The 26,205-nt window shown below is 42.7% G+C and overlaps 1 protein-coding gene across 1 annotated transcript; it reads left to right on the top strand.

Moving 5' to 3' along the window:
• The first annotated feature begins 3,029 nt into the window (after positions 1-3,029).
• Positions 3,030-19,048, top strand: ECD (ecdysoneless cell cycle regulator). Its single transcript, XM_056850500.1, has 13 exons — positions 3,030-3,240; positions 3,818-3,935; positions 5,043-5,130; positions 7,988-8,166; positions 8,896-9,088; positions 10,370-10,498; positions 11,441-11,566; positions 12,891-12,976; positions 13,701-13,801; positions 16,771-16,954; positions 17,582-17,649; positions 17,797-18,008; positions 18,821-19,048. The coding sequence occupies exons 1-13, from the start codon at positions 3,036-3,038 to the stop codon at positions 19,046-19,048; spliced, it is 1,917 nt and encodes a 638-aa protein (XP_056706478.1). The 5' UTR covers positions 3,030-3,035.
• The last annotated feature ends 7,157 nt before the right edge of the window (positions 19,049-26,205 follow it).

Below are 26,205 nucleotides of genomic sequence, written 5' to 3' on the forward strand. Positions count from 1 at the left end.
GTTGGGAGGTTGCGCGCGCATGCGTCTGAGGCGGCGAGGGGAGTGGAGCGCCGGCGAGGGACGAGCTGGGAGGGCAGGAGGACGCGGCGGCGCATCAGTGGGGCTGAGGATGACGTCTGAGGGAATATAGTATCAATAAACGGGGTGCGGGGGGGGGGAATGTGTCTTCCGGCAGCTTAAAGGCCTAACAAAATTTCGTTCCATCGTACGCCCCTTCCTTCTGGAGAAGACTGCGTAGGTGGTTTGCGGAGCTTCCTGTAAATGCTAAAATAAATAGCATTTTGGTGGTACGTTAATAAATAACCCAAGTTTTGTCCCAGGATAAATTTTCCGAGGACTTATTCAGATGCGATGAAATGAATGGGCTTAGACTGGAGTAACTCTCCTTAGGGAATTGCACCGTTAGATAAGGGGCTTGGGAAATAAACAGAGAGGCCGTGAAGTAAATGGAGAGATGTCCAATTCGAGCCTATTCAGGAACTATGCAGAGACCATTTAAGTCGTTTTGCTTAACCAGCTCCTGTAATGGGCGGGGAGCTTCTTTTTTGCCGTCAAGTCAAGTGAGATAAAAATCCCAAGTCATTGTTCAAGCCCAGGTGGGAGAGGTAATTTGATACTTAGTGAAGATGCTAGTCGGTCCATATCTATTTGTTACTCCTCTGAAAATCTGGTCTTGAGAGAGCCAGTGTTTATCACTTCCTTGTATCCAGATACAACAGCTGTGTTGTTGTTTTTCTGTTAGGATCAGCCAAAATTACAAAATATATATATATATATTGTGCAAACCTTTGAGTTCTCTAGAATGCTTTGTCGTGTCACTGTCCAGCCTGATGATGAGGTCTGAGAACTCAAAAGCTTGTATGTAAAGGGCCTTAGTAAAAAGGTATCGGATGGCTTTTTGATTGCTCCAAATTAAGATCCAATGTGGCTACCTGAACGTGTATCCACATTTCTGGGTGAAAGCAACTTTCTTATCACTATTGAATATGGTTTATGCAAGATAAATGCCAATAAACACTGCCCAGGCCAACTATTTATTTAGCATGTTTTTGTCGTGCTCTTCCTTGAAGGAGCTGTGGGCAGCATATATGTTTCTTTTATCCTACTTTATCCTCACAGCAATCATGTAGGATGGGTTATTCTGAGAGCTAGTGACTGGTCCAAGGCTACTCATTAAGTGCCACAACCCAGTGGGTAGTAGTGGGTGCTCTTTAAAAAGACGTTGGCCTCCTTACTTTAGCTGGACATAGCAAGTGAACAGAAGCAGAGCTACATCGTGTTAATGTCATCATTAAGACAACCATTCGTATGGCTTTTGTGTAAATACATGGATTGCAAATAGTTAAAGATTTGGTGACAAAGGTTTCTGGGGTTTTTGCTTGTATTTGTACTGTGAACAGAGACTCCAAATATTAGTTTGTGCTTTTGTGGAATCATAAAAACTGGATTTGAAGTGTTTTTTTGGTTAACTGTAAATTGTTCTATTCCTTGGTGTCCTGTTTATATTTTCTTTGTCTTCTGTGACTTTTAGAATTTTGGAACTTCCTCATAACTGGTATATAAATGCCGCCTTATACATTCACTAGGTAGAAAGGTGGGATATAAACATTTTAATTTAAATGCATGCAGCTGTCTTAGACCAACTGAGACCACTGGTCTATCAATGTCACTATTGTGTAGAATCATAGAATCATAAAGTTGGAAGGGGCCATACAGGCCATCTAGTCCAACCCAGGATCAGCCTCGAGCATCCCTGACAAGTGTTTGTCCAGCCTCTTCTTAAAGTCTGTCAGTGAGAGGACACCACCTCCCTAGGTAGCTGATTCCACTGTTGAACAGCTCTTACTGTAAAAAAAAATTCCTACTATCCAGCTGGTACCTTTCTGCCCTCAATTTAATCCCATTATTTCAAGTCCTCTGCTGGCAACAGGAACAGCTCCCTGCCCTCCTCTAAGTGACATTTCTTCACATATTTAAAGAGAGCAATCATGTCCCGTCCCCCCTAACCTCCTCTTCCCCAGGCTGAACATTCTCAACCCTCAGTCTTTCCTCATAGGGCTTGGTCTCCAGACCCCTGATCATCTTCATTGCTCTCCTCTGCACCCGCTCCATTCTGTCCACATCCTTTTTGAACTAAGGCCTCCAGAGCTGTGCACACAATGCTCCAGGTGCAGCCTGACCAATGCAGTGTACAGCAGAACTATGACATCTTGCAATTTGGATGTTATGCCTCTGTTGATGCACCCCAAGATCGCATTAGCTTTTTTTGTCACCACATCACACTGGCTGCTCATATTTAACTTACAGTCCACCCATACCCCAAGATCTTGTTCACACACACTGCTACCCAGCAGCGTATCCCCCATCCAGTATGCATGTCACTAATTTTTTGTTACCCAGATGTAGAACTCAGCACTTATCCTTGTTGAATTGCATCTTGTTCACATCCGCCCACTTTTTCAGTGTATACTATGGCAGCAGCTTTCTGGGATCTTTAATACCACTTACTATCTGATCCTTTTAAGTAGAGATGCTGAATATTGAATCTTAGACCTCCATGCAAAGCAGATGCTCTACCACCGAGCCATGGCCATACTTCAAATTTAAAATTAAATCTTATCTATGACACTTTTCTTGTCAGTTTTCAAGTCAAAGTAATCAGTTCAATAGCAAAGGGGTCATTAGGAAGTTCCTTTAAAGATCTGGTTTTGATACCTTAAACAAAGATAGGGTAAGAAATGTTCTGAAGCAGGGGTGTTGAACTCAATTGTTACAAGGACTGGATATGACATAAATGTCACTTGGTCGGGCCAGGCCTTGCCAGTCCAGATTGGTTGGCTGCCTTGCAGGCTGGACAAGAGCTCTCAAGGGGCCGGATCTGACCAGCGGGCCTTATGTTTCACACTCCTATTCTGGAGAAAAGATTCTAAGTGTAATAGTGTTGATTAGCATTTAGTGTTGGAGGTGTTGTTGTGAATGCCTTTGTGTAATGGACTGCAATATTTCTCTTTAAAAGATGCCCAGTTAAATACAGAATGGAGAAGGAGCTATGCCTTGCAGCTGTGGAAGATGCAGTGCAGTACCAGCTATTTCTGTTAACACACAAACAAGAAGCATCTGAGCATCACCAAGAAATTCTTCAGTCATATATTGAAAAGATACTAGCCCACTTTGCACCCATCCTTGTTTCCTATATCTGGCAAAACCAACCATTTAATCTCAAGTATAAGCCGGCCAAAGGTAAAGCTGTTGTCCTCAAGCTCATTCTGTTTTGACATTACTGAATGTGGAGAAGGGTGCCTCCCAATTCTTCAGAAGCTTGCAGAACGTACAGGTGGTAGAGATTCTAATAATAGATACTGTCCATAATTTCATCTCAAATTAATATTATTTCTGCAAACTCAGCTGTACACCAGACTGACATTCAGAAAATGGGGTAGATTTTGTGCTGATCTTAATTTCATAAAGCATATAGAATGGCCCGAGAATGCTGAAGTTTTGATTCTGCACAGAAAATTATTAAACAGTTGTGTAGCCCTTATTCAGGCATTCCATACACTATTTTAGAAGTATACTTTCTGCATCGTGTATTTGGCATAGTTGCTATTATTATTATTTTTTTAAAAGCTCAACTGAATCAACCAAACTTTAAAAGAGGTAGTTGAGTCTTAGATAAACTCAGTTGTTCATTTTTTATTTTACTTTCCTGTCCCTGCTTTATAAAAGTATAAAATAATGGAGGGAAATTATTGGTTTTAGTGATTTAGCTGGTTAATTCTAAAACTATTTATACTATGCTTCCCCTCCTCTTTTCTAGGTGATATTCCTGCTCATATTGGCGGTTTCACAAAATTTGGGGATAATATTGAGGATGAATGGTTCATTGTGTATCTTCTAAAGGAAATTACAAAGGAATTTCCAGAGTTGGCAGCCAGGTAGTTACTCCACACTAACATCAAAATTTGAATACTTTATACTATGTTCACAGTGACAAATCTGAATTTATGGTAACCTTGTAAGAATATGCGTTCAGTTTCCTTGTCAGGTGCCTTTCCATTGTATTGATGTAAAACAAAAATGGCTCTGTGTTTTTTTAACAGTAAGCAGCAGTACAGTTACCTCACATAAATGTGTGATTTTAGTTTTTTATCATGTTAAATTATAGAATTTGACAGAAGTTGTGGCAGCCATTTTTGTCTCAATTGTCCATAAGTTTATCTGGGCAAAAATGCACAAACGTTCGACTGTTGGAGGTTCTAATTCAGTAAACCACAAGTGTGTATTGCACTGTTTTGCAATGGGCAGCACAAACCCACTGCTGAGAGCTTTTAGTAACTTTTGTAACAGGATAGCATTTTATTTGTCCCAATATTGAACTCTGCCTTAATAATGTTAGTCCGCACAGCCTTTTTAGGCCATTGCTTTTATTGGCTGTGTTGGTTGTTCTAAAAAAAATCCCCAGAATTTGTGCAGAATGAAAGCATTAGCACACATAGCCTTATAGTACAATCTTAAGCACATTTATTTAGAACCATCGAGGACAACAGGACTTCCTTCTTAACATGTGTGTAATATTGCAACTTTAAACTATTCTATAATCCAGTTTGAAAAATCATATGGAATGGGAACAGTAGTTGGTGAAAATGTTCAGGTATTAATGCCTCTGTGAATGGAGATGGGAAAAGCTGCCTGAAAGATAACAGAGCAGGTTTAGTTTGGTTTTGCTGTTGTATCAGAAGGTATTTCAAGTAAGGTTTGATTGATAATGGATGATAAAGGGAAAGTACCAACACTGTATTCAAATGAATAGAGATTTCCTGGTTTAGATAATGAGATCCATACACAGAAGTAAACTTCTTTGTGCATAGAATTTTCTGGATCGGCAGCCACAAGTGTAAAGCAGATGTGCGCCCAAATGCTAACATCTGTTCATATTGCATTGCTTTCTATTTGATCTGCATCCCTAATCTGATACAAATACGCAGCTGGAGCTGGATTGGGGCAAGAGTTCATGTTTATATGATTATCATTTATTTGGATAGGGTGGATGATAATGATGGTGAATTCCTGCTGATAGAAGCAGCTGACTACCTTCCTAAGTGGTTGAATCCTGAGACTAGCATCAATCGGGTAAGAGAGATTTAGGAATGCTGACTACCAAATAGCAATAAATTTAAATAATAAATTGTGTATATATCTAATTCTCAGTGTGGCCCATCTATAGATACTTAAATTCGGAGATTAGGGTCATGGCTAGACAAGACATACCTTTCTACAGACCTCAGAAAAGCCCCAGGTTTGCATAAAAATATGAAATCTAAAAATATATATATGTTGGGGGATTGAACCCCCCCCCCAAATGATAGAAACAGCGCCTATTGCTAATTTTGTTTGCCTTTTGTGTACAGAGTCCCGAAATAAATTTCTTGCTGAGATTTTAAAGGTTATAAATTCTTTTCCTGTTAAGGAGAAACTAATTTTCTTTCTTTCCAATTTGGATCAGTATGTGTCTTATAGAGAGGAACAATTTGCCTTGGCAGCCAAGAAAATACAGGCCCAAGCTGTGCCTAAAGGCTGAACTATTTTAATCATATTTTGTGGAGGTGTTTGCATGTTTTTAAATATGTTTTAAGAGTTTTTAACATTACTGTGCTCTTGCTTTTGCCTTAGTTGTGTATGTTCCTCTGTGTTCCCTACTGTAATGACCTTTGGTCTTATACAGTGAATGTTTTGCTGTGGCTATAGCTTTAAGACACAAATGCCCCAGATGGCTGTTGCTAGGCAACCACAACTGTGTATTGCCAGCCTTGATTACTGTAAGTCAGGGGTGGGGAACCTTTTTCCTGCCAAGGGCCATTTGCCCATTTATAACATCATTCAGGGGCCATACCAGGTGTAGATCTCCTGGCAGGGGGGGGGAGGCTAAGGGTTGCTAGGTCTCCAGCCACCACCTGGAGGTTGGCAACTCTAGTAGAGGCTATGCAGAGGAGGGAAGGAAGGCTAGGGTTGCCAGGTCTCCAGCCACCACCTGGAGGGTGGTGGAGTCCCCTTCTTTGGAGGTCTTTAAGCAGAGGCTGGATGGCCATCTGTCGGGAGTGCTTTGATTGTGGGATCCTGCATGGCAGGGGGAGGGTTGGGGTCACTGGGGATGTGTGGGGAGGTAGTTGTTAATTTCCTGCATTGTGCAGGGAGTTGGACTAGATGACCCTGGTGATCCCGTCCAACTCTATGATTCTATGAACCCTAGGAGAGGCTATGCAGAGGAGGGAGAGAGGGAAGGAAGGAAAGGGAAGGAGGCTTCCCACGCACACACATGAACACACGCAATTGGGAGAAGCCTTCCTGGCTTCTCTCCCCTCCCCACTTTCACACATGCACTCACACATGCTTCCCCCCTCCCCACTTTCACACACAAACACGCCATTGGGGGAAGCCTTCTCAGCTTCTCCCCCCTCTCCACTTTCACACACGCACTCACACATGCTTCCCACCCCTTCCCCACTTTCAAGCACACACACACACAGCCTTCTCTCAGCTTCCCCCCTCCCCACTTTCATATACGCACTAACCGGGCCGCGCTAGCAGCCCGGCAGGGAAACCTTCTCGGGCCCCCCACCCCCACTACACACACACACACAATTGGGGGAAGCTTTTCGGCTCCCCTCCCCCTTCCATACTTTCACACAGGCACTCACCGGGCCATGCTAGTGGCCCGACGATCGGGGAAATGCCCCATTTCCACACACACATCTACAGGGGTGAGCGAGGGGAGGAAGAAGCCAAGGGTAGCCAGGCGAGGGGGAGAAGGTGGAACGAGCTCAGGGCGCTCAAGCAGCTTCAAGCTGCGGGGGATTGCCCCACCGCATGGGTCACAGGCAAGCTGGGGGGGAAGGTTCGGGGCCGGAATGGCCTGAATGGCTTTTCTTGTTGGCCTCGGGGGAGAGCGAGGGGAGGGCCCCCTGCGGCCAGCGGCAGGCAGGCGAGGGGGAGATGGTGATACAAGCTCCAGGCACCCAAGCAGTTTCAAGCTGGAGAGCGAAGAGAGGGCATGGCATGCCACCCACTCACCTGGAAACAGCCGGTGAGAGAAAGGGCAGGGGGGCTTCCGGCCAGGCGCACGTTTGGCTGGAAGTTGTGTCTCTCTCCAGGAGAGGAAGTGGGGAGAGTTGGGAGAAACGGCCCAACAATTACCCAATCAGCATCAATTTTACACATGTGCCTGCATGCCAGCAGTGCCTGAAGTGCCTAGGGGAGAGCCTAAATAGGGAGAGCTCGAGTGGCAGGGCAGGCCCTGGAGCTCCCGGAATCGGCTCAAGGGCCAGGGAAAATGGTCTCGCGGGCCAGATCCGGCCCCCGGGCCAGAGGTTCCCCATCCCTGCTGTAAGTAAAAGGCAGGGGGAGGAGACAGGTCCATTTCCTGGGTTTTTTTGACCTTTGAGGGATGAATTATTGCTAGGCCTGACAGCAACTACAGGCAACTTGCCTCCACATAGTTTACTTGACTCACCTGGGCCCAATTGCTTGGTACTATTCAACAGCAGCCATCCCACAAAACCAGTGTGGTGTAATGGTTAGAGGTTCAGACTCGAATCTGGGAGACCCAGGTTCAAGTACCCACTCTGCCCTAGAAGCTCACTGGGTGACCTTAGGCTGGTCATGCAACTCTCAGCCTAACCTCCCTCACAGGGCTGTTGTGAGGATTAAAATGGAGGAGAAGAGCACTTCCAGGAGGAGAGAAGGGTGAAAAGCTGAAGATAGGGAGACAGATAAAAGTAGTATAATTGGTGGTTGGGAAGGAGAGAGGGAAGCAGGAAAAAGGGAGAGGCTATGGGGACTTTCAGGGAAAGGAAAGAGGAAATGGAGGGGGGCATGAGATGTCTCTGCTAGTCCTTGCATGTTCCCCTCTTGTATATGAATGTTTCTCCTGCTGAGATACAGTTTTTTCAATATACGTATGTTAGAAAGAAATGTACTTTTTTTTGGCCAGGTGTTCTTGCACCGTGGTGAATTGTGCATAATTCCAGAACCAAACACTCCTGAAAAGGAGACGTTACTGCCTGTTACCAATCCTACAGTTCTTGAAGCCCTGAAGTTATTATCTGCCCATTCTGGGGACTTTGTAGCTGCAAAATCTATTAGAACAGCAATGTATAAGCGCATCAGTGGGTAAGTGACCTCTTCAGAGCTAATATTTCTGTTATTAATTGCCTGGAATACTTTACAAGAATTTAAGTATATATATTAAATGGTCCATCTTTTTATGATAAAAAAACCATCAGTTTTCTTCACGAAACTGACAGATTTGTATAGGTGGCTTCGTAGTTTGACCATTGCAAGTTCTGACCAGGTTTTTAAACTATATTGTAACTGAGGGGCTGTAATCATAGACAGCCAGAGCGAGACTCATAAGTACCTTTCTACAAATTATCGCAGTCATTATTTATCAGACCTTTTAGTCTTTATGAAGATAGTACAACATATTTATGTCATCAGATGTAGACAAGCTAAACATTAGAGTCTTGCAGAGGTCTATTCTTGGGGTGGTAAATTATTTTCTAAACTTTTGAACCCCTAAATTCAAGCCAGTGACCTAAGCCCCGCTGAAATAGATCTGAGTAGACCTGCTTAGGATTGCAGTCAGTCATGTATGGCAGAAAAGGAAGAAAACGGATTTACCTTTACCTTTGGCTTCGACAGTGTGCAAATTATTCAAACCATTCAACTTCACTGGTGAAACAGAGTTTTCACCATTTCAGTTGTTCAGAAATCTTTGCTGCTGCCTTAAATATTCTGCTAGATTTTGTTTGTTTTAAGAAAACAGGAGATTGTTTCATGTAAGGAAACTGCTGGTCATGTTAGAACAATGTTTCCATTATGATATATTTTGTGCTGCAGGTATCCTGAGAAAATCCAAGCATGCCTTCACCGAGCTCACTGTTACCTTCCAATAGGCGCTGCAGCAGTACTGAAGCAACATCCTGGGCTCGTGTCTGCAGCAGTCCAAGCTTTTTACCTGCGAGACCCCATTGACTTAAAAGCATGCCGCATTTTCAAAGTGTTCCCTCCAGAATCACGCGTAATGACTTCGGTAAGTGATGGTGCTATGTTGAGCCGGTTTTTTTACTCAGGCGGTCACATGATCACATGTTGATCACACAGGTTTTTTTATGACTTTTTGAATGCTGTCGTGGGATAGTGTTCTTATGATACTACCTAAGATACAGAACATCAAAACTTTTTGGAATCCACTTCTATGAAAAGTTCTCTTGAGTTCTGCTGAAACTAGAGACAGAAGATTGAAAAGATGTTATTTCATAAAGTGACCATGGGCCAGGATCCTAATAGTCCTGCTGTTTTTTGAAGGACAGTGTTGCTTAGTAGCTAGAGGGTTGGACTAGGATCTGGGAGGCCCTGGTTCAAATCTCCACTCTGCCATGGAAACTTGCCATGTGACCTTGGGCCAGTCAGACACGCTCAGCCTAACCTACTTCACAGGGTGGTAGCAGTGAGGATAAAATGGAGGAGAATGTTGTAAACTCCTTGTGGTCCCCATTGGTGAGAAAAGTGGAGCATAAATAAAATAAATGTGCATGAAGCCTTTAGTGATTTTTCACCTTTGAATGTATTCCCTCACACACCAAAGTTCAGGAGTTGTTTTCTGTGGGATGTGAGGGCTCTACAGGGAAGGGAGACCCTGGCAAGTCTTGCTGCATGAATGGAAGAAGAGTTGTTTTTTACATGCTGACTTTCTCTACCACTTAAGGAAGAATCAAACTGGCTTACAATCACCTTCCCTTCCCCTCCCCTCCCCACAACAGACAATCACCTTCCCCTCCCCTCCCCACAACAGACACCCTTTGAGGTAGGTGAGGCTGAGAGAGTGTGACTAGCCCAAGGTCACCCAGCTGGCTTCATATGTAGGAGTGGGGAGACCAACCCAATTCAGCAGATTAGCCTCTGCCGCTCATGTGGAGGAGTGGGGAATCAAGCCCAGTTCACCAGATTAGAGTCCACCGCTCCAAAGCACCACTCTTAACCACTACACCATGCTGGCTCTCAGGTGGCAAACATCCCTTTGGGACCAGGCATGAATTTCTTTGCATTAAGTGAAAGTGCTAGGATGCTGTAGGGGCAAACTGCAGTGTGAGTATAGCGGTGTGAGCTTCGTGTCATCACATCTGATCTGGTGAATCATGATGCTGCAGGCAATATTTCTGTAGCTGACGTCTCTAGGATGCCGCTGCACTTTTGCAGAACCACACCCCACTTCAGTTTCCAAAAAAACTTGTATGTATCAGTCAAAGCAAATTCAAACAGACATAAGGATGAGGCAAGTGTGTATAATAAAAAATGTGTGTTTTTTTTTCAGGTCACTTTTACAAGGTGTCTGTATGCACAATTGGTTCAGCAGTCTTTTGTCCCTGACAGACGGAGCGGGTACTCATTGCCTCCTCGCTCGCATCCTGAGTACAAAGCATACGAGTTGGGCATGAAGTTGGTAAGTACATCCCCTCGATGTCGTGTTTCAAAGATGAGATTTTGGTTGATTGACGCAGAAGTGTGACTTACGGGGAACACTCATGAGATGTTTTCCTTATTTCTTAACCACATTTGCTAACTTGGCCAACAAAAGAGAACATTGACTGTGTTTGGACTTCCCACGTGGAACACAATTTAAGCCTTCCTGGTTTGGGAAGCCTTGAATTGAGCTTGAGTTTGCTGTGATGTCTGAATGCAGGTGGCTGGGGTGATACGGAGTTTGTAGAAGCATACTCCAGGGGAAAGGAACAAGGCAAATGTGTGAGCACAGCAAGCAATATGCATTTCAGGATGTGTTTCTAAAATGTGGAAATGTATGTATGACCACTGAAGAAGGCCCCATAGGCCTTATGCGTTAGGTTGTCTATGGTCATTTACCTACATTACAAACCATGTTTGTAAATTAGCAATCATCTTTTTAGAGTCTTTTAATTGATCAGCCTAATTTTTGGGCTTGGTTTTTTTAATTGAATGTACCCTTTATAATAGACAATATCAATATTTTGTATAAATTTGCAGCTCAACTTTTAGGTTCTCTTGCTAAGGTTGAGGTTTTTTTCCCTTTTCGTTATTTCCATTGTCAGAATACAGTTCCAGTTATATAGTTGTGTCCCATTTAGAGTGTTCCCTGGTGCCTTTAGAGGAGGCAGAGAATTATTTAGACCACTTTTTCCCCGAAAAATCCTTCAGCATCTCTTTTCCATTATAAGCCGTAGTGGGGGTTGTCGTTGAATGTTACTGTGTGATGTCCCCTTACTGTTCCACTAGCCAAGAATACAGCTTACTACAAATACACTTTGAAGTTATTTCAGATGCATTGCTCTCTGAAAGTCTGTCCCAACATTTAACAACCAGAGGTTAAAAAAAATGTGTTTTGTTTCCTTTCTGCATCTCTTTACAGGCTCATGGGTTTGAAATGCTGTGTTTCAAGTGTGGCTCAACGTTTCATGACTCCAAGAAACATGTGTCAAGTGGTCAGTTGTGGGACAACTTTCTGAACAGTCTGAAGAAAAATAATTATTTTAAGGTGAGATGCTTTGCATTGATTTGAAAGAAAGCAAAACCAGTTTAGGCAGTGAATTCATCTAACCAGAAACTATGTTACAGATTAAATGGCACCATGCCTGCTGTTGGACACTCCCCAAATCAAGAGTATGCCTGGTGCTTATAAGGCGTTTGTTCGCTGCAGAACTGAGAACCTTTTCTTCAGTCATACAAAAGCTAGCAGAAAAGGAATCCTTTACATTTGGCTAACAAATCCTACACAGTTCCACCCTTCTAAGCCCATTTACTTCAATGGATGTAGGAGGGAGTTACTCTGTTTAAGATTGCACTGCCAGCTTCCTGTGATTCAGCATTTTGACTTGCTTCAGGGTCTTGCTTGTATTGGGAATATTCACAACTAAGACAAATGCTAAAAGTGGCTAATTAGATCAACATGTCATCAAAACCTTCCAGTGTATTGCAACAACTTTATCTTCTATATATCATCTGTATCACTTTACACTGAAGGAATGTGTCATCACAACAAAATGGTGGACTCCAATATTATTTGCTGGGGATTAGCCATTGTCCAAAAGTAACTCTTTTACCACACGAGTCTGCTGACCGTCCATTTAAGTCCTAGGAACTGCAGCCGCATTCCTAGAAATACAACAGGTCCTTTGCAGAGTTGGATTGTTACCAAAAAAACACCTTTCTGTTTCCTGTCAACAATAAAGTTAACTTTTTTTCTGCTTTGGAGCATTTGGTCAAAAAAGTTAAACAGCTGATCAGATATAAAGAATTCTTGTGCATTTGATGTATTTGTTTTATTTTTTTATACCACCATTCCTCCAACAACCTCAGGGTGGTTTACATAGTTCTCCCCTTCTCCATTTTATCTTCATCACAATCTTTTAAGGTAATTTGGGCTGACAGAGAATGACTGACCCAAGGTCAGTTAATGAGCTATGTTTCCAGGTAGTGATTTGAACCCAGATCTACACAGGTCTAGTTTAAAACTTTAACCAGACTACACATTGTAGAGTTTATAGATCCCTCCCCCTTCTACACACACACACACTAATTATACTGCTTGTAGTCAAATCACAGTTGACTTATGGTGACCCCTGATGGGGTTTTCAAGGCAAGAGCTGTTCAGAGGTGGTTTGCCATTGCCTGCTTCTGCGTGGGCTGAGAGAGTTCTGAGAGAACTGTGACTGGCCCAAGGTCACCCAGCAGGCTTCACTGTGGAGGAGCAGGGAATCAAACCTGGTGTTCCAGATTAGACTTTATGGCTCTTAAATACTTTTATTTTTTTAAAAAAAATACATTGGAATACTGTTTTGTTTCATTTTTAAATTTCACAGGGGGAGCTGGAAGGTTCTGCTCAGTATCTGGATAAATTGCATATGGCAGAAAATTATTTTCAGCAGACTGTAGTCAATCCGCAAAGGTAAGAGCCTTGATTTTGCTTTCATAATTTCTAGAATGGTGTATTTTGTTGGCACTTGTACTCTACAGGCACACTATATACAAGTGTATATTCCTCAAGGCTGGGTAACACTACCCTGTTATCTCTAGATGGCTATGCAATCCTATTTCATGTTTGTGAGCAAGCATTTGCAAAAGGAGGAAATTGTCTCAGCCAGAAGGGTTTGTAAATACAGGTTTGGATCCAACTACTGCCAGCATGGAATGAAACTCTCCTCCTGCTGCCTTTTTGCAGCCTCTTGCATACCTTCCAGAACCACTGCTGGTTTATCTTGCTCACTCTCGGAAACTGAAGCCTCAGGTAGAGAGAGGACTTTCCTATCATCTGCTGCCTGAGATTGAACCCAGGACCTTCTCCATGCGAAGTGTGTTCTTTCAGTGGTAAACTGCAGCCACTGGGTGAACTAGCAAAAATCAGGGAACACCTGCTTGAGAAGCCCTTTAGATCCCCAGAATCTGTGAGCCCCCTTTCATAAGTTGTTTTGGAGCCAGCTTAAACTTGCTTGAGCTACACTGTAACCTAGTTTAGAAATAATGAACCTCAAAATAAGTACTAGGAATGGGCTGATGTCTTTGATCTGGCTTGTAAATATAGCAAAGAATGGAAGAGTAGCTCTGAAATTTTGCTCAGTAAACTGTATTTAATTGATATTTTGGGGATGTGGGGTTTGGGGTTATTTTTGCAGTTCAGTTGTTGGAAGCCCAGGTGAAGAAATTATCTCTATATTAAAAGCAACTAATTTGGAGGATTTTGGAAAAGAAGCATGCAGTCTTCCACCAGAGGATGGTAAGAACAGAGAGGGAAAGAGCAAGATCATCAGTTGGGTATCCTGCAGACAACTTGGTTATTTACCATGTTCCTTTATCCTTTGTTTGCCAGGGTAGGGTACCCCAACATGGCACCCTCCAGTATTTCCTCTGTTGCCCACTGAACTTTTCAGAAAGTGGGCAGGGCAATTGTAAAGTGAGGCTTGTAGTTGGCTGTCCTCGTTCAAATGAAAGGGGTTTCCATGGTTACAATAGCAGCTGCAGCCACTGAAGGACCAGGAGGGCTGTTAAGCATCTGGACTTTCCTTAGTCAGTGTGTGGTTCCATTCCCCTTTCAGGCTTTCCTTTTTTTTGATCACCAATCTTCCTCCCTTCCCCCTTGGACTTTTCTTCATTTCTTTTTATTCCTTTTATTTGAGAAATAAGCTTTTCTGTATTTTTTAACATTAGAAGGTTTTTTTAAAAAGGTCCCCGCATTAAAACTCTAATGAATATGGGAAGCTAGAGAAAAATTTGAATGATACGCATGTCATCAAGAATGCTTGCCAATCAGAGTAGAGGCAAGACTGACATTGATGGACCAGTGGTTTTACTCGTTATAAGGCTGCTTCATGTGTACATCCCATAATAAAAACAGGCAGAGTGGGTGAGAGTCGTGGCATGGAGTTGGTGACCTGACGGTTGCCATGCGCTTATTTTGTTCTGTTCTGATCTTAAGAGTCCAGGGAGGTGGGCTGTTGCACGAGGTGGGATAAGCGCTTAGGAGTAGATGCCCGCCCCATCCTTCTCCAGGCTTGCTGTCCTCCCAGTGGCTGGGCCGTGCTTTCAACCAAAGCACAGATAACACTAACCTTGACAGACCAATGACTGAACTTTGTATAAGGCAGCCTCATGTGTTCAGTGGGGTTGCCATGTGATTCTATTACAAAGGAGGTATTGCATTTGGCTCTGCCTCCTGTGGCAGCCATTTTGGGGTAGCAGCAACTCCTCTCAAAATATCAAAGTTGCATGCAGGCTCAAAAAAGGTTGGGGACCCCGCCTGAAATTTTGTATAGAATGTAGATGCCTTTATTTCAGCACACTATGGGAAAATACGATCAGATCTATTACCAAAAGAAACAAAAGGCATGGAATAGTGTCTTTATAGCATCCAAACATTGCAACAGTTTTAAAATACCTTTTTATTCCTGAATTGCACAGCAGCTATTATGTCTAATTACTTGTTTTGTAATGGCTTGTTTTTTAATCGTTAGCTGCCTTGAGCAGGACTCTAAAAAAAAGTGGCACAGAAAGTCTAAATAAATGGCAAGATACCTTAATAATGCAGATGCAAAGGCAAGTTAGGACTTCCTTGGGCCAGTTACGCCCTTTCAGCCAAATCTACCTCAACAGGGTGGGGGCTATGAGGATAAAATGCAGAAAGGGAGAATGATGTGGTAAGCTGCTTCCCCCACTTTGCCAGGGTTCATTATTGCAAATGACCTTTTGTTCAAGCTTGTTAAAATGACCTGAGCGGTGCTTCTGACCCCTGTTTCAGAACCCAGGTCTAATCAGGGGAATAAGAGCTTGGCTGGGTTCGTGTAAATCAGATTACCAGTAGTCCTACGTAACAGGAGATGTAGGAAAGAAGCAATTCAGTTTCACAACCTGTGTGTAGTGCACTAACCACGGATAAATTATGTCTGATTGTTGGATTGAGCCATGCTACCAACTGATGACAGCCCCAATTAGGCCTAATATAGTTTTGGAGGATCTAGAAGTATCTAGAAGTTAGGAGCCCCGTGGTGCAGAGTGGTAAGCTGCAGTACTGCAGTCCAAGCTCTGCTCACAACCTGAGTTCAATCCCAACGGAAGTTGGTTTCAGGTAGCCGGCTCAAGGTTGACTCAGCCTTCCATCCTTCCGAGGTTGGTAAAATGAGTACCCAGCTTGCTTGGGGTAAAGGGAAGATGACTGGGGAAGGCACTGGCAAACCACCTCATAAACATAGTCTGCCTAGTAAACGTCGGAATGTGACGTCACCCCATGGGTCAGGAATGACGTGGTGCTTGCAAAGGGGACCTTTACCTTTAGAAGTATGTTACATCAGGAACTTGGAGGTGCCGATGAAGGTTAATACACATTTTGTAGAAAAGTTGCTGAGGTCAAAATAAGGTTCAACACAGAGGTTCAAGCTGAAATCTAGGAACTCAGCTGCCCATCTCCATTTTCTCTTTCACACACGCTCATTTTTCTAGTTCAGTTCACACCGGTGGCTTTTGCATGTCAAACTGAACATTTCTGAGAGGAATTAAAGAGCAGTTGCTGTGTTTGTCTTTGAAATGCTACAAAACATTTTGTGACTGCTCACTGGTTTGTTCCTCTGCCCTGGCTACTGACAGTCATCTTCCTGCGCATGTCATTTTCATCTTTGTCCCTCTAAATGTCTGTCTTTCAGTTTCTGGCCCATTCATGCCTCTTGACACTTCCTTCTAGTTCTTTCCTTTGGCTTCAGAAAAATGACATGTAAAGGATGCTCCCTGGTTGTACCTTTTTAGCTTTGAGCTGTTGCAGAAATAGAGAAGGATATTTTATTAGGGTGTCTCAGACTGAACTACAGTGGTTAGGGTGTTGGATTAGGATCTCAAGTTCCAGTCCCCGATTCCCCACTCCACCATGAAGCTTACTGCAGTCTCTCAGCATCACCCACCATACAGGGTTCTTGTGAGAATAAAATGGAGGGGAGAATGAGCTCCTTGGGAGGAAGAGCACGATAAAAAAAGGACTCAATAAATAATTGTTTTCATTTTAAATATCTGTTTAGAACAAAAAGTGCCATTCATGTTTATCCTGGAACGCACATAATAACTGGCCTTTATCCCTTTGCCTTCACATTAGTGATGACAACTTGCCGTGACTAGTTCATTTTTCAAGGTTGTCCACTTTTTAGACGGTATTTCCAAAGTCTTCCCGTTGAAGGTACAGTTGTGTTCTCCATCCTGCTCTTTCAGATGAAGATTGGTTGGAGATCACTCCAGACGCTCTGGAACAGATCCTTAAAGAGGCAAGAGGAACAAGTGAGTCTGCTTCTACCTCAAATGAGGATGAACAGAACTACAACTTAACAGAGGTGACTCAAAGCATGAAGGCATTTATGTCTAAAGTCTCAACACACGAAGGAGCGGAAGTGCCATGGTATGCATTTAAATGCCTAGGATTACTAATATTGTAATCATACTATGATTTGGTCAGCAATTCAGCCTTCCACACAATCCTAGCAAAAAAAAATGTGATGGCACAGGCGAACCTCATATGTTGCCACAGAGATGGAGAGAGTTTGCAAGTAATTTGAACATACACACCTCCAAACACAAATAGACAGGATAGGATTATGAATGGTTTATAAACCTTGCATTATGAGTTTGGCCTCTGTGCGTTATTGGGGGGGGGTGTTGGGGAGAGGTTGTGGGGGGGTTAATCCCCTTTTCAGTAAAGCAGTGAAGTTGCTTTGACTCCAGTTGTGAATTCTGCCAATGTTCATAAGCAAGGCTGCCCGTGGACAAAAATTATTTTCTAGAAGACTAGACATGTTAACTCTGTTTTGGCAAAAATAAAAGAGTTTTGTGGCAACTGAGAGACCAACCATTTTATTATAGGATTAAGCGTTAATAGGCACGGTCCTAGACCTGATGAAAGTACATTTTTGCTTATGAAAGCTCATGCCATGATTACATTGTACTGATTTTGTGCCTTTGGATAGATCACAGTATTTCTCAGATGCCATAATCATGTATACAAAAATATCCCAAACTTATTTTTCAGGACATCTTCTGCGGCTCCTGTCAATTTTGATGTTGATTCATTCACAGATGCTCTAGACAAAATTTTAGGTGAGCTTGCTTGGGGAGGGGCAGAGAGGGGGTATATTAATAGAAATCCTGCACCTCACCCCACCCCAGACACAAATAATCAGCAACAACTTTATTGCTGTTCATTGCTCTGATTATGTCTTTATTGCTTTGTTCTTCTGTTTCTAGGAACAAATTCAGAAGAACTGGACTCAGATGATTTAGAAGAAGAAGAAGAGTTTGAATTCCTGGACAGTGATGAAGATCTAAAAACTGATAATAAAGGGGAAACAACATCTCAGGATGAAGCAGTGGGAAGCCTCAAATCATATATGGATGAAATGGACAATGAACTTGCATCAACCAATATTGGGAAAAGCTTCACCACCCAGCCAAGAATGGTATGTTTAAGTTAGGCCTCCTTTCCTGTGACCACCGAAAAAGGAAAGCTACACTTCTGATTTGCACCTTGCTTCTAAAATTTGGCCTTGCCTCTGCCAGCACGCTTACATTTTCATCAGGATTTAAGTTTAGAAGGAAAAAAGGCAGATATGACTGCCAACTCAAGTACCTTTTGGAAACTGATTAACTAGGCTACAGGGTCAAGAGGTTCATGTGTCATATTGCCCCTATAGCGTGGGAACAACATTTCTATCAGCTATTTTTCGATTCCTCTATCCATAATTCAAAGGTTCTGGATTTTTTGCCGGATCCAGAGTGGCCCCCAGTTTCTACTAATCATTTTAATTAAAGATCTAAAACTCCGTAAGGCGACTGGATTTTATTTATGTCCTGCTGAGCTTTTTAAGGCCAGTCCAATGTGGTGGACTAGAATTTTGGCTCCCATCTTTTCTAGAATAAATAATTCAGGAATTATACCTGATTCTTGGAAGCGGGCCATAATTGTCCCAATCTTTCAGAAAGGAAGTTTGTTGGATCCTAAAAACTATCGCCCCATAAGCTTATTAGCTGTTGTGGGGAAACTTTATGCTGCACTTTTGTATAATAAATTATCATCTTGGGTTTATTCATCTAATATTCTGGGAATGGAACAAGCTGGCTTCCGTAAGGGGCAATCTCCAGCCAATCATCGTTTGGTTTTACGGCTACTGGTCGAAAAATATACCAGAGCTAAAGGAGATACTCTGTTTGCTTTTGACTCAGTAATGCTAAACAAATAACTTGAGTTTCTGTTTCTCTGCATTTATTACAGGTTGAGCCTGGTAAAGGGTGTTCATCCCAAGATACTGATAGCAACTTGAAAGATGATTTTGGTGCAGCGGCTGCTGACTTGACACAGGTGGATATAGATCTCAACCTCGTGGCTAATTTGCTAGAATCATATAATGCTCAAGCTGGACTAGCAGGACCAGTCTCCAATATTCTACAGAGCATGGGGATACATTTGCCTGAAAATACAGACCACAAACCTCATCAGTAGTTATGCACTAATCTGGAGTCATAATTTAGGGTTTTGCTGTTTGACAACCGCAGTGCCCCAAGAAACAGGTTTTTTATTAAACGAAGGATAAATGTTTCCAACTGAGGGTCAGGAGCTTCACTTTGCAAGCAGCTTAAAATATGTGTGAAAGTGTTCTTCATTAAAATCTCCTATGGTCCCTTTGGAACCTGATTCCTAAAAAAACAGTCTGTTGCCATGATTGTTTTTGTAGGCATTTCGTCATCCTGATTTCTTATCAAGATAAAGAAAAATTGACTCAAAAATGTTATTCTATAAGCCTTCCTTGCTGCATTTTCTTCTCGCCAATGGCTATGATCCTACCACTCTGTTCTGTAGGTGCCAGTAGCACTTTTCTGTGGTCCCCAAAGCCTTGCTCTTCCTGTGCAACAGCATCTGTCGCCAGCAGAAGAGGAATTGCATTAGAGGAAAACATGGGTGGACAGAACAGAAGTGTAGGATGCAACCTTCTGTAATGTTCTTAACACTGCAAAGTCCCAGAAAATTCATTATGTTTGAAATAAAGATTGTTAATTATGTTTTGAGGTACCTGCAGGCTGAACTGCCTCAACTGAAAGAGGACCTTATGAAGAGATTTTTTTTGTCTACTCGTTTCTTTTGCATTCCAGTTATAACACAAATAATTTTAAATATTTAAGATGCAAAATTGCTAAGTTCAGAAACCATTAAAGTGTTCTCTTTAACATACATAATATGCTTACGCTGACACAGCCCACTTCTGGCCTCCAAATGACTTTAGTCCTTTTAGGTCAGGAATGGGCTGTTACTCCCCGCTCAGACAAACAGCCCTAGAATCAGGCAAGCAAGGCCCAGCCCTACTGAGACACCAGGGAGGAAGTTGTTTTGGTGAGGGAACCCTCTTCTCCCAGCAGGAAGCCCTCGCTGCTCCCCAACCCCCTCTTAAGACTGTCACCACCTTTTGATCCCCCCCCCCTCACCAGTTTGGTTCCAAAAGGAGTATCCAAACCGGGGCTTCTTCAGTAACATTAACCACAGCAAGCTGCATAGGTAGGAGAGAACTGAAGGATGAGCGCTCTCCCTGCCCCCATCAAATGCCTGTTTGGGCAGGAAAACACCAGCACAAGACGAAGGGGAGGGGGGAGCACTGCATGTTTCACAAATCTTCTAGAAAACTTGGGAAAATCCCATGTGGGACTGCACGGAGACCACAATGATGAAAATGCAGGTTACAAGACTAGGGTGCAGACTAAGAAAAGAAACAAAACGGAAAGATTACTAACCTACTGGGAACTTACAAATGCTGAGCATCTCCGCTCCTTATTGGCAGATTCAGATGGGTGTATGTGTAAAAAGGTTGCTTTTGCGTGGTCACTCTCCTCCCATGCTCTCACACACCCACACGCAGAAGGGATGGGTCCTTTTCCATTCTCCCTCTCACTTGTGTAAAAAGGTCTTAACCAATCTGGGTCTCGGGTTTTGGCAGCAGCAGCCTGCCAGAACCTACTCAGCCGACAGAGAAGCTTTAGCATATTAAAGAGATCCCATTTTTCACTCCTGGCTGTGAAATGATGCCTGTCCACCAGGATGAGGTTATTCCCAGCCTTGGTACCACCGCAAAACACTATACAAAGGCCATCCCCCTCCTGCTCTCATCCATGACATCTCAGATGTCATTTTTACTAACAATTCTGTTCTTATGGAACATACTAGGTATTTCTTCAGCACTGGTGAAGAATGCACTGCTGAAGTATGCACTGCTCAGCCTTTAATGTTATGCAACAGCATTCTGAAAAATCAGCATTCCAGCATCACATGCCAGTTTTAGATAGTTACAGAAAACAGCAGCAAGCTAATAGGGATTTAAAGTTTGTCTCCCTAGAAACTTTCCCCATATTTATAAGACAGACAGGTTCCCCCCCCCCCTTTGAAAGTTATGCTATCCCTGTGGACTTGAGTTCCCCCCCACCCCCACCCTTGCACATAACATACTTTAATATCCTCTGTTCAGGGGATTTTTTGCTCTCATTTTTCTGCTGGACTAGCTCTTGGACCAAGGAAGGGTCACAACTCCCACACAAATAATTTTTTGCCACAGAAGGAAGGAGAAAGCCTTCACAGAAGTTCCAAACCCGCCTTTCAGTTGGAACAGAGCAGGTCCCTGGAGAGAAGAGGGTTATGCCGAAACCAAATACATATCGCAGCTGCTTGTAACTACCCTCAAGATATCCAGAAAGGTTCATTAACTGGGAACGTAACTTCAGCTCATTTATGAAGCTTCCATTGTGAAGGGCTATTGCATTTGTCACCGAGGGAAGACATTTTCCCTGTTTAGAATGATGGGTTCAACATTTACTTGTAAAGGGGGCGGCCAAAGAAACCTTCGCTCTTCCCACATTTTCAGCCAAGGCTCTTATTTGGATCACTTCATCAAACAGCAGTAGTAACTACTACATTGCTCTGCGTGACACACCTCTACTGAACCTTCTTAAGGAAAGGGTAATTGTTGTGCCTTCCACATTTTGACTGATAGGCAGAATTTTGACCTAAGCCTGAACTTTCTACAACTAACAGCATCCATCGGAAAAACTGATTAAAATGAGAGTCTATCTTTTAAAAAGGAGCTTTTGGTCTCTGCACTTCTGGCAAAAGTCCAGTCAATACTCATTCTTCAGCTGCCCCAAGCACATGCGTCTTCCTGAACCTAGAGGCTCAGTAGACTAACTTGTTCTCTGCAAAAAGCATGTTCTATTTAGATAGAAGGATGTAGTGACTAGCATTGAATGACTACACTGATGCAAGCAAGTGCTACAATATGAGTTAAGAGTTTTACTGAAATGGCCATTAAAACAGCTGGTGGTATAGTTTGAAACCTCAGGGTGGTAAAAGCCCTATGGTTAATCCCCCAAAGTAATCTTCAATGTTGTCTGAAATAATTCAACCTGGAAGGAAAATCTCAGCGGGCCACTACAAATAAGTATTGTTAACTTGTCATTCAGTATACTTTCAGTACATCTGACATGTGCACTCAGAAAGTATGCCTGCTAACAGAGGAAGACACTTCTATTTATTTATATACTCGGGCATGGACAGGGAAATCAAAACGGCCCTGGAACAAGCCAGGCTCTGTGGTCCCTTCCCCCTTCCCCCAAGCAGAGCTAATGGGGCTTGGCTCTGTTTGCTCCTAGCTGTAAATTAAATGACCAGTCCACCCCATATATATTTCTTCCACCCCATATATATTTCTCGCTGAGACTCAAGGAAAATTACACAGTAGTAAGTCAATGCATTCAATAGAATTTGACAATAAGCAATGCAATCGGAGAAGGATTGCTGAAATTTGAAATAATCCCTACCCGAATGAATAGTAGTAGAAATAACCGTGTCAGTGACTGGAAACTTATAACTATCATAAACTATTCTCATTCATTAAAAAAACGGAGTTAACATAAATTCACAACCCTCTGCTCCATGTTGTACGTGAATAAAATATTCATACGTACACAGGACAGTTTTGGAAGTCACTACTCATAGAACGGCCACTGAAGAACACTATCAAAACATCTGGCTTTATGAAACTGGTGATCATTTGTGCATGTAGGTCCCCCGTTTTGTTCCTCTTGTACAAGATTCAGTGTAGGGTTGTGGTTTCATGTCCTTAGACCCTGTTATAGTTTAGAGTAGTTTACTATAATTTTCAGCCCCTACATTGGCTATTTACATCTCTAACACCACCTATGCATTTCATTTTAGTACCACTGCTTTAGTATCTAGTATTCTCACACTATTGCACTAAATGTCACCCTCAACAGCAATTAATGAATTTCACAAGTCCTGCTGATTCTATCACTTATTACTGGAGCAGCAGAGTTACTCAATACAGTTATGCATTAGTAATTCTATTAATTTAAATAGGGTGGGGTCCTGGGAATATGTTACCTGCATGTTGACATTTACATAATCTTATTGTCTTCCGGGTACAATCTAAGATGTTGGATTTGGTCAAGAAAGCTGTAGATATATATCTTGAGGGACATCTAAGATAGCGTCTTCTCTGTACACACTGCAATAACAAGTTCAACTGAGTTTACATCTTCAATGTTTGGAACAAAGGGCGTTGCAGAGAGGTGGTCTCAGTTGCTAGCCCTCTTCTTTCCCCCCTCTCCTCTGCCCTTGAAACTCATTAAAGTCCACGCCTTTTGCAGCAAGTGTAAGGTTTATCTAGGCTGGTTCGTTGGGACCAGGGCAAAGAGACAGAAAACTAATTTTAAATCAGCGAAATTGCATTGTGCGCAATTAAGAACATAAGAAAGGCCATGCTGGATCAGACCAAGGGCCATCAGGTCCAGCAGTCTGTTCACAGTGTGGTCAACCAGGTGCCTCAAGGAAGCACACAAACAAGACCACTGCAGCAGAATTGTCCTTCCTGCCTGTGTTCCAAAGCACCTAATAGGCGTGCTCATCTGATCCTGGAGAGAATAGGTATGTATCATGACTAATATTCATTTTTACTAGTAGCCATGAATAGCCCTCTCCTCCATGAACATGTCCATTCCTCTCTTAAAGCCTTCCAAGTTGTCAGCCATCACCACATCCTGGTGCAGGGAGTTCCACAATTTAACTATGCTGGTATGACTCTTCAAGATGGACTGTGTGATAAACGTAATAGAATAAATAACAGTTCAACCTACTGGGTGTTTACAGTGCATGTTGTTTAACTCCGCCATTTAGTATCCTTGTAGCATTTGACCACTGCTTGGAAGCAAATCTGGGCAATATTCCCAGGCAGAAGGAGAAGGAATCTGGGCTGATAGAACTTTGCTTGTTATTTGCAAAGAAAAATGTTGTTCAGATGAAGCAGCTTTTTAGTGTCCAAAGGAGATGTTTTTTATCTACACAGGCAACACTCAGTATAAATTAACACAGAAGAAGCGATGGAATAAAAAGTATCTCCACTGTTGTTCTTCCTTAAAAACCTGAGCTGTGGATTGCCAGTTTTAAGGGCAACTTCTGCTAATTTCTACTGGAAGGCCATGCCATTCCAATGCAAGCAACTGCTGAGGATGAAAAAGGAAGGAGATGATCCACTCCTGTGTACCAAGAGAGGGTGGCATAATATGATAGAAACCGTAGCTTATAAATTTGAGGTTTGGGCAGGGAAGGTTTTTAAAAAATAAAATCATAATGCATTGGTATTTGCATCTTTTAAACTAATGAATAAATGTACAGATAATGGAGATTGGGTTGGGTCTGATGTGATAGTTTTTAGCCTAGAGGAGTCAACTGGAAAACAATTCCCACAGAGAAATACATGGAAAATATCACCCCAGCGTGAAAAATCCTCATACATTTAACGAGGGGAAATTCCTGGGCTGAAGCTGGTGCATCCATAAATTTTAACTTTGAAAAGAAATCCCCAAACTCCACAGCACTAAAAGCAGGCCTGCGCTACTTTATGAACCAGAACAATCATTGAATGACCGTGCAAAATAAAGCAAACGGCCAGGCTCTTCCGGCAGTCTTTATATCCACAGCTGGACGAGTCACACGGCATCTACTTTCAGAATGGTTGTTCATCTTTTAATATTGCAAAACATTCCCACTCCCCCCCCCCACTAGTCTGTTACTTATGTGCACAGAGATAAATTTATATAGATTAAGGCTGTGGTTAAATTTAAGGTGTTGATTCCTGGAAGAAATTTTAATGCATTCAGTTCTGAAGGAGGAAAAAAGCAGACTGTTTTTAGATGACACCCACAAGCTGCAGTAGGTACTCTCTTCAAATTGCCATGCCATCTTGCCAGGCTAGGGGAGGGGGGAATAAAACAAAACTGGCACTTAAAGACTGACACTGTTTATTCCAGCTAGGGCTGCCAGCTCTAGGTTGGGAAATACCTGGAGACTTTTGGGGCGGAACCTGAGGGCAGGTCCAGTGACCCATGGTAGGTTTCAATTCCACAAGCTGGTTTTAATTTTTAAAGCTCCAAAAACCTTGAGACCAGAATACCTGCAGGATTGTGTTCACCTGTACAAATCCACAAGTCAATGATCATAATGAGCGGTAGCTCCCCATGTGTCCCCTCTCCTGAGTTTACGTGAGTGGTGGTGACCAGAAAATACCTTTTCTGTTTCATGATCCCCTTCATTGAACTCCCTCCCAATGGAGGAAGGGAGGCACCTTCTCCATTATCTTTGAGGCACTGGATGAAATCTGTCCAAGTAGAGCTTTTGCAATGTAGGTTTTGTGCGTGCCCCCCTTCCTGTTGTTCGTTGCCCTGAGACCAATCTCTACAGAATTATGCATCCCTAGGGTTGCCATCCTCCAGGTACCAGCTGGAAATCTCCTGCTATTACAACAGATCTCCAGCCAATAGAGATCAGTTCACCTGGAGAAAGTGGCCGCTTTGGCAATTGGACTCTATGGCATTGAAGTACATCCCCTCCTCAAACCCCACCCTCCTCAGGCTGTGCCTCAAAAACCTCCAGCCAGTGGCGAAGAGGGACCTGGCAACCCTATGCATCCCAGATCGGCTTTTCCTAGATTCAAATGCACTGGGGAATCTCGCCTAAAAGTCACCGCAGCTCAGTGGAGAGTAACAGTAATATCAAACAAATGGGCCACTTGATTCAACATAATTTTTTTAATGAGTTCATTAGACTGCTAAAGAAATCATCGATCTGGATAGTCTAGCTTCCAGCCATTGTTGGAGAGGAATTAAAGCCCAAATGAATCATGTTTTGGTTTGGCACATAAGAGTTATTCTCCTGGGGGTGGGGAGAGTTATGCAATAGATAGATCTGATGCCAACCAAATGGGCTTTCACCATAAAGTACGGTTCTTGGGTATTTGCCAGCTATCTAAGCATAGCCTCAAGACACAGGCATTGCATTATTGATTGCAAAATGGATCAGACCACAGGAACCCAAAAACACTTCACCGACTATAGATTTGGAGCAGAAGACATGCTTAGCAAACAAGCAGTTTAAGCAGATGATCTGGTCCTCTTTATCAACACAAGAGTGTAACTTTAGGTATATTGGGGAATTCACCAGTATTCAGTTAACTGGATTTGTAATTAGATGGTGCTGCATTTGTACATGTGTGCATTTTTTTTCTTCTATTCTTAACTCCCACATTATGATGTTCCTTTTTTATGAAT

This window comes from Euleptes europaea, chromosome 5 (assembly GCF_029931775.1).
Source record: "Euleptes europaea isolate rEulEur1 chromosome 5, rEulEur1.hap1, whole genome shotgun sequence".
NCBI classification, from domain to species: domain Eukaryota; kingdom Metazoa; phylum Chordata; class Lepidosauria; order Squamata; family Sphaerodactylidae; genus Euleptes; species Euleptes europaea.

Excerpts from the sequence above, each read along its gene's own strand:
- ECD (XM_056850500.1), top strand. The coding sequence starts at position 3,036 with ATGGAGAAGGAGCTATGCCTTGCAGCTGTGGAAGATGCAGTGCAGTAC. Across the intron at positions 5,131-7,987 it reads CTGAGACTAGCATCAATCGG|GTGTTCTTGCACCGTGGTGA; the intron begins GTAAGAGAGATT and ends TTTTTTGGCCAG. Across the intron at positions 13,802-16,770 it reads CAGTCTTCCACCAGAGGATG|ATGAAGATTGGTTGGAGATC; the intron begins GTAAGAACAGAG and ends CTGCTCTTTCAG.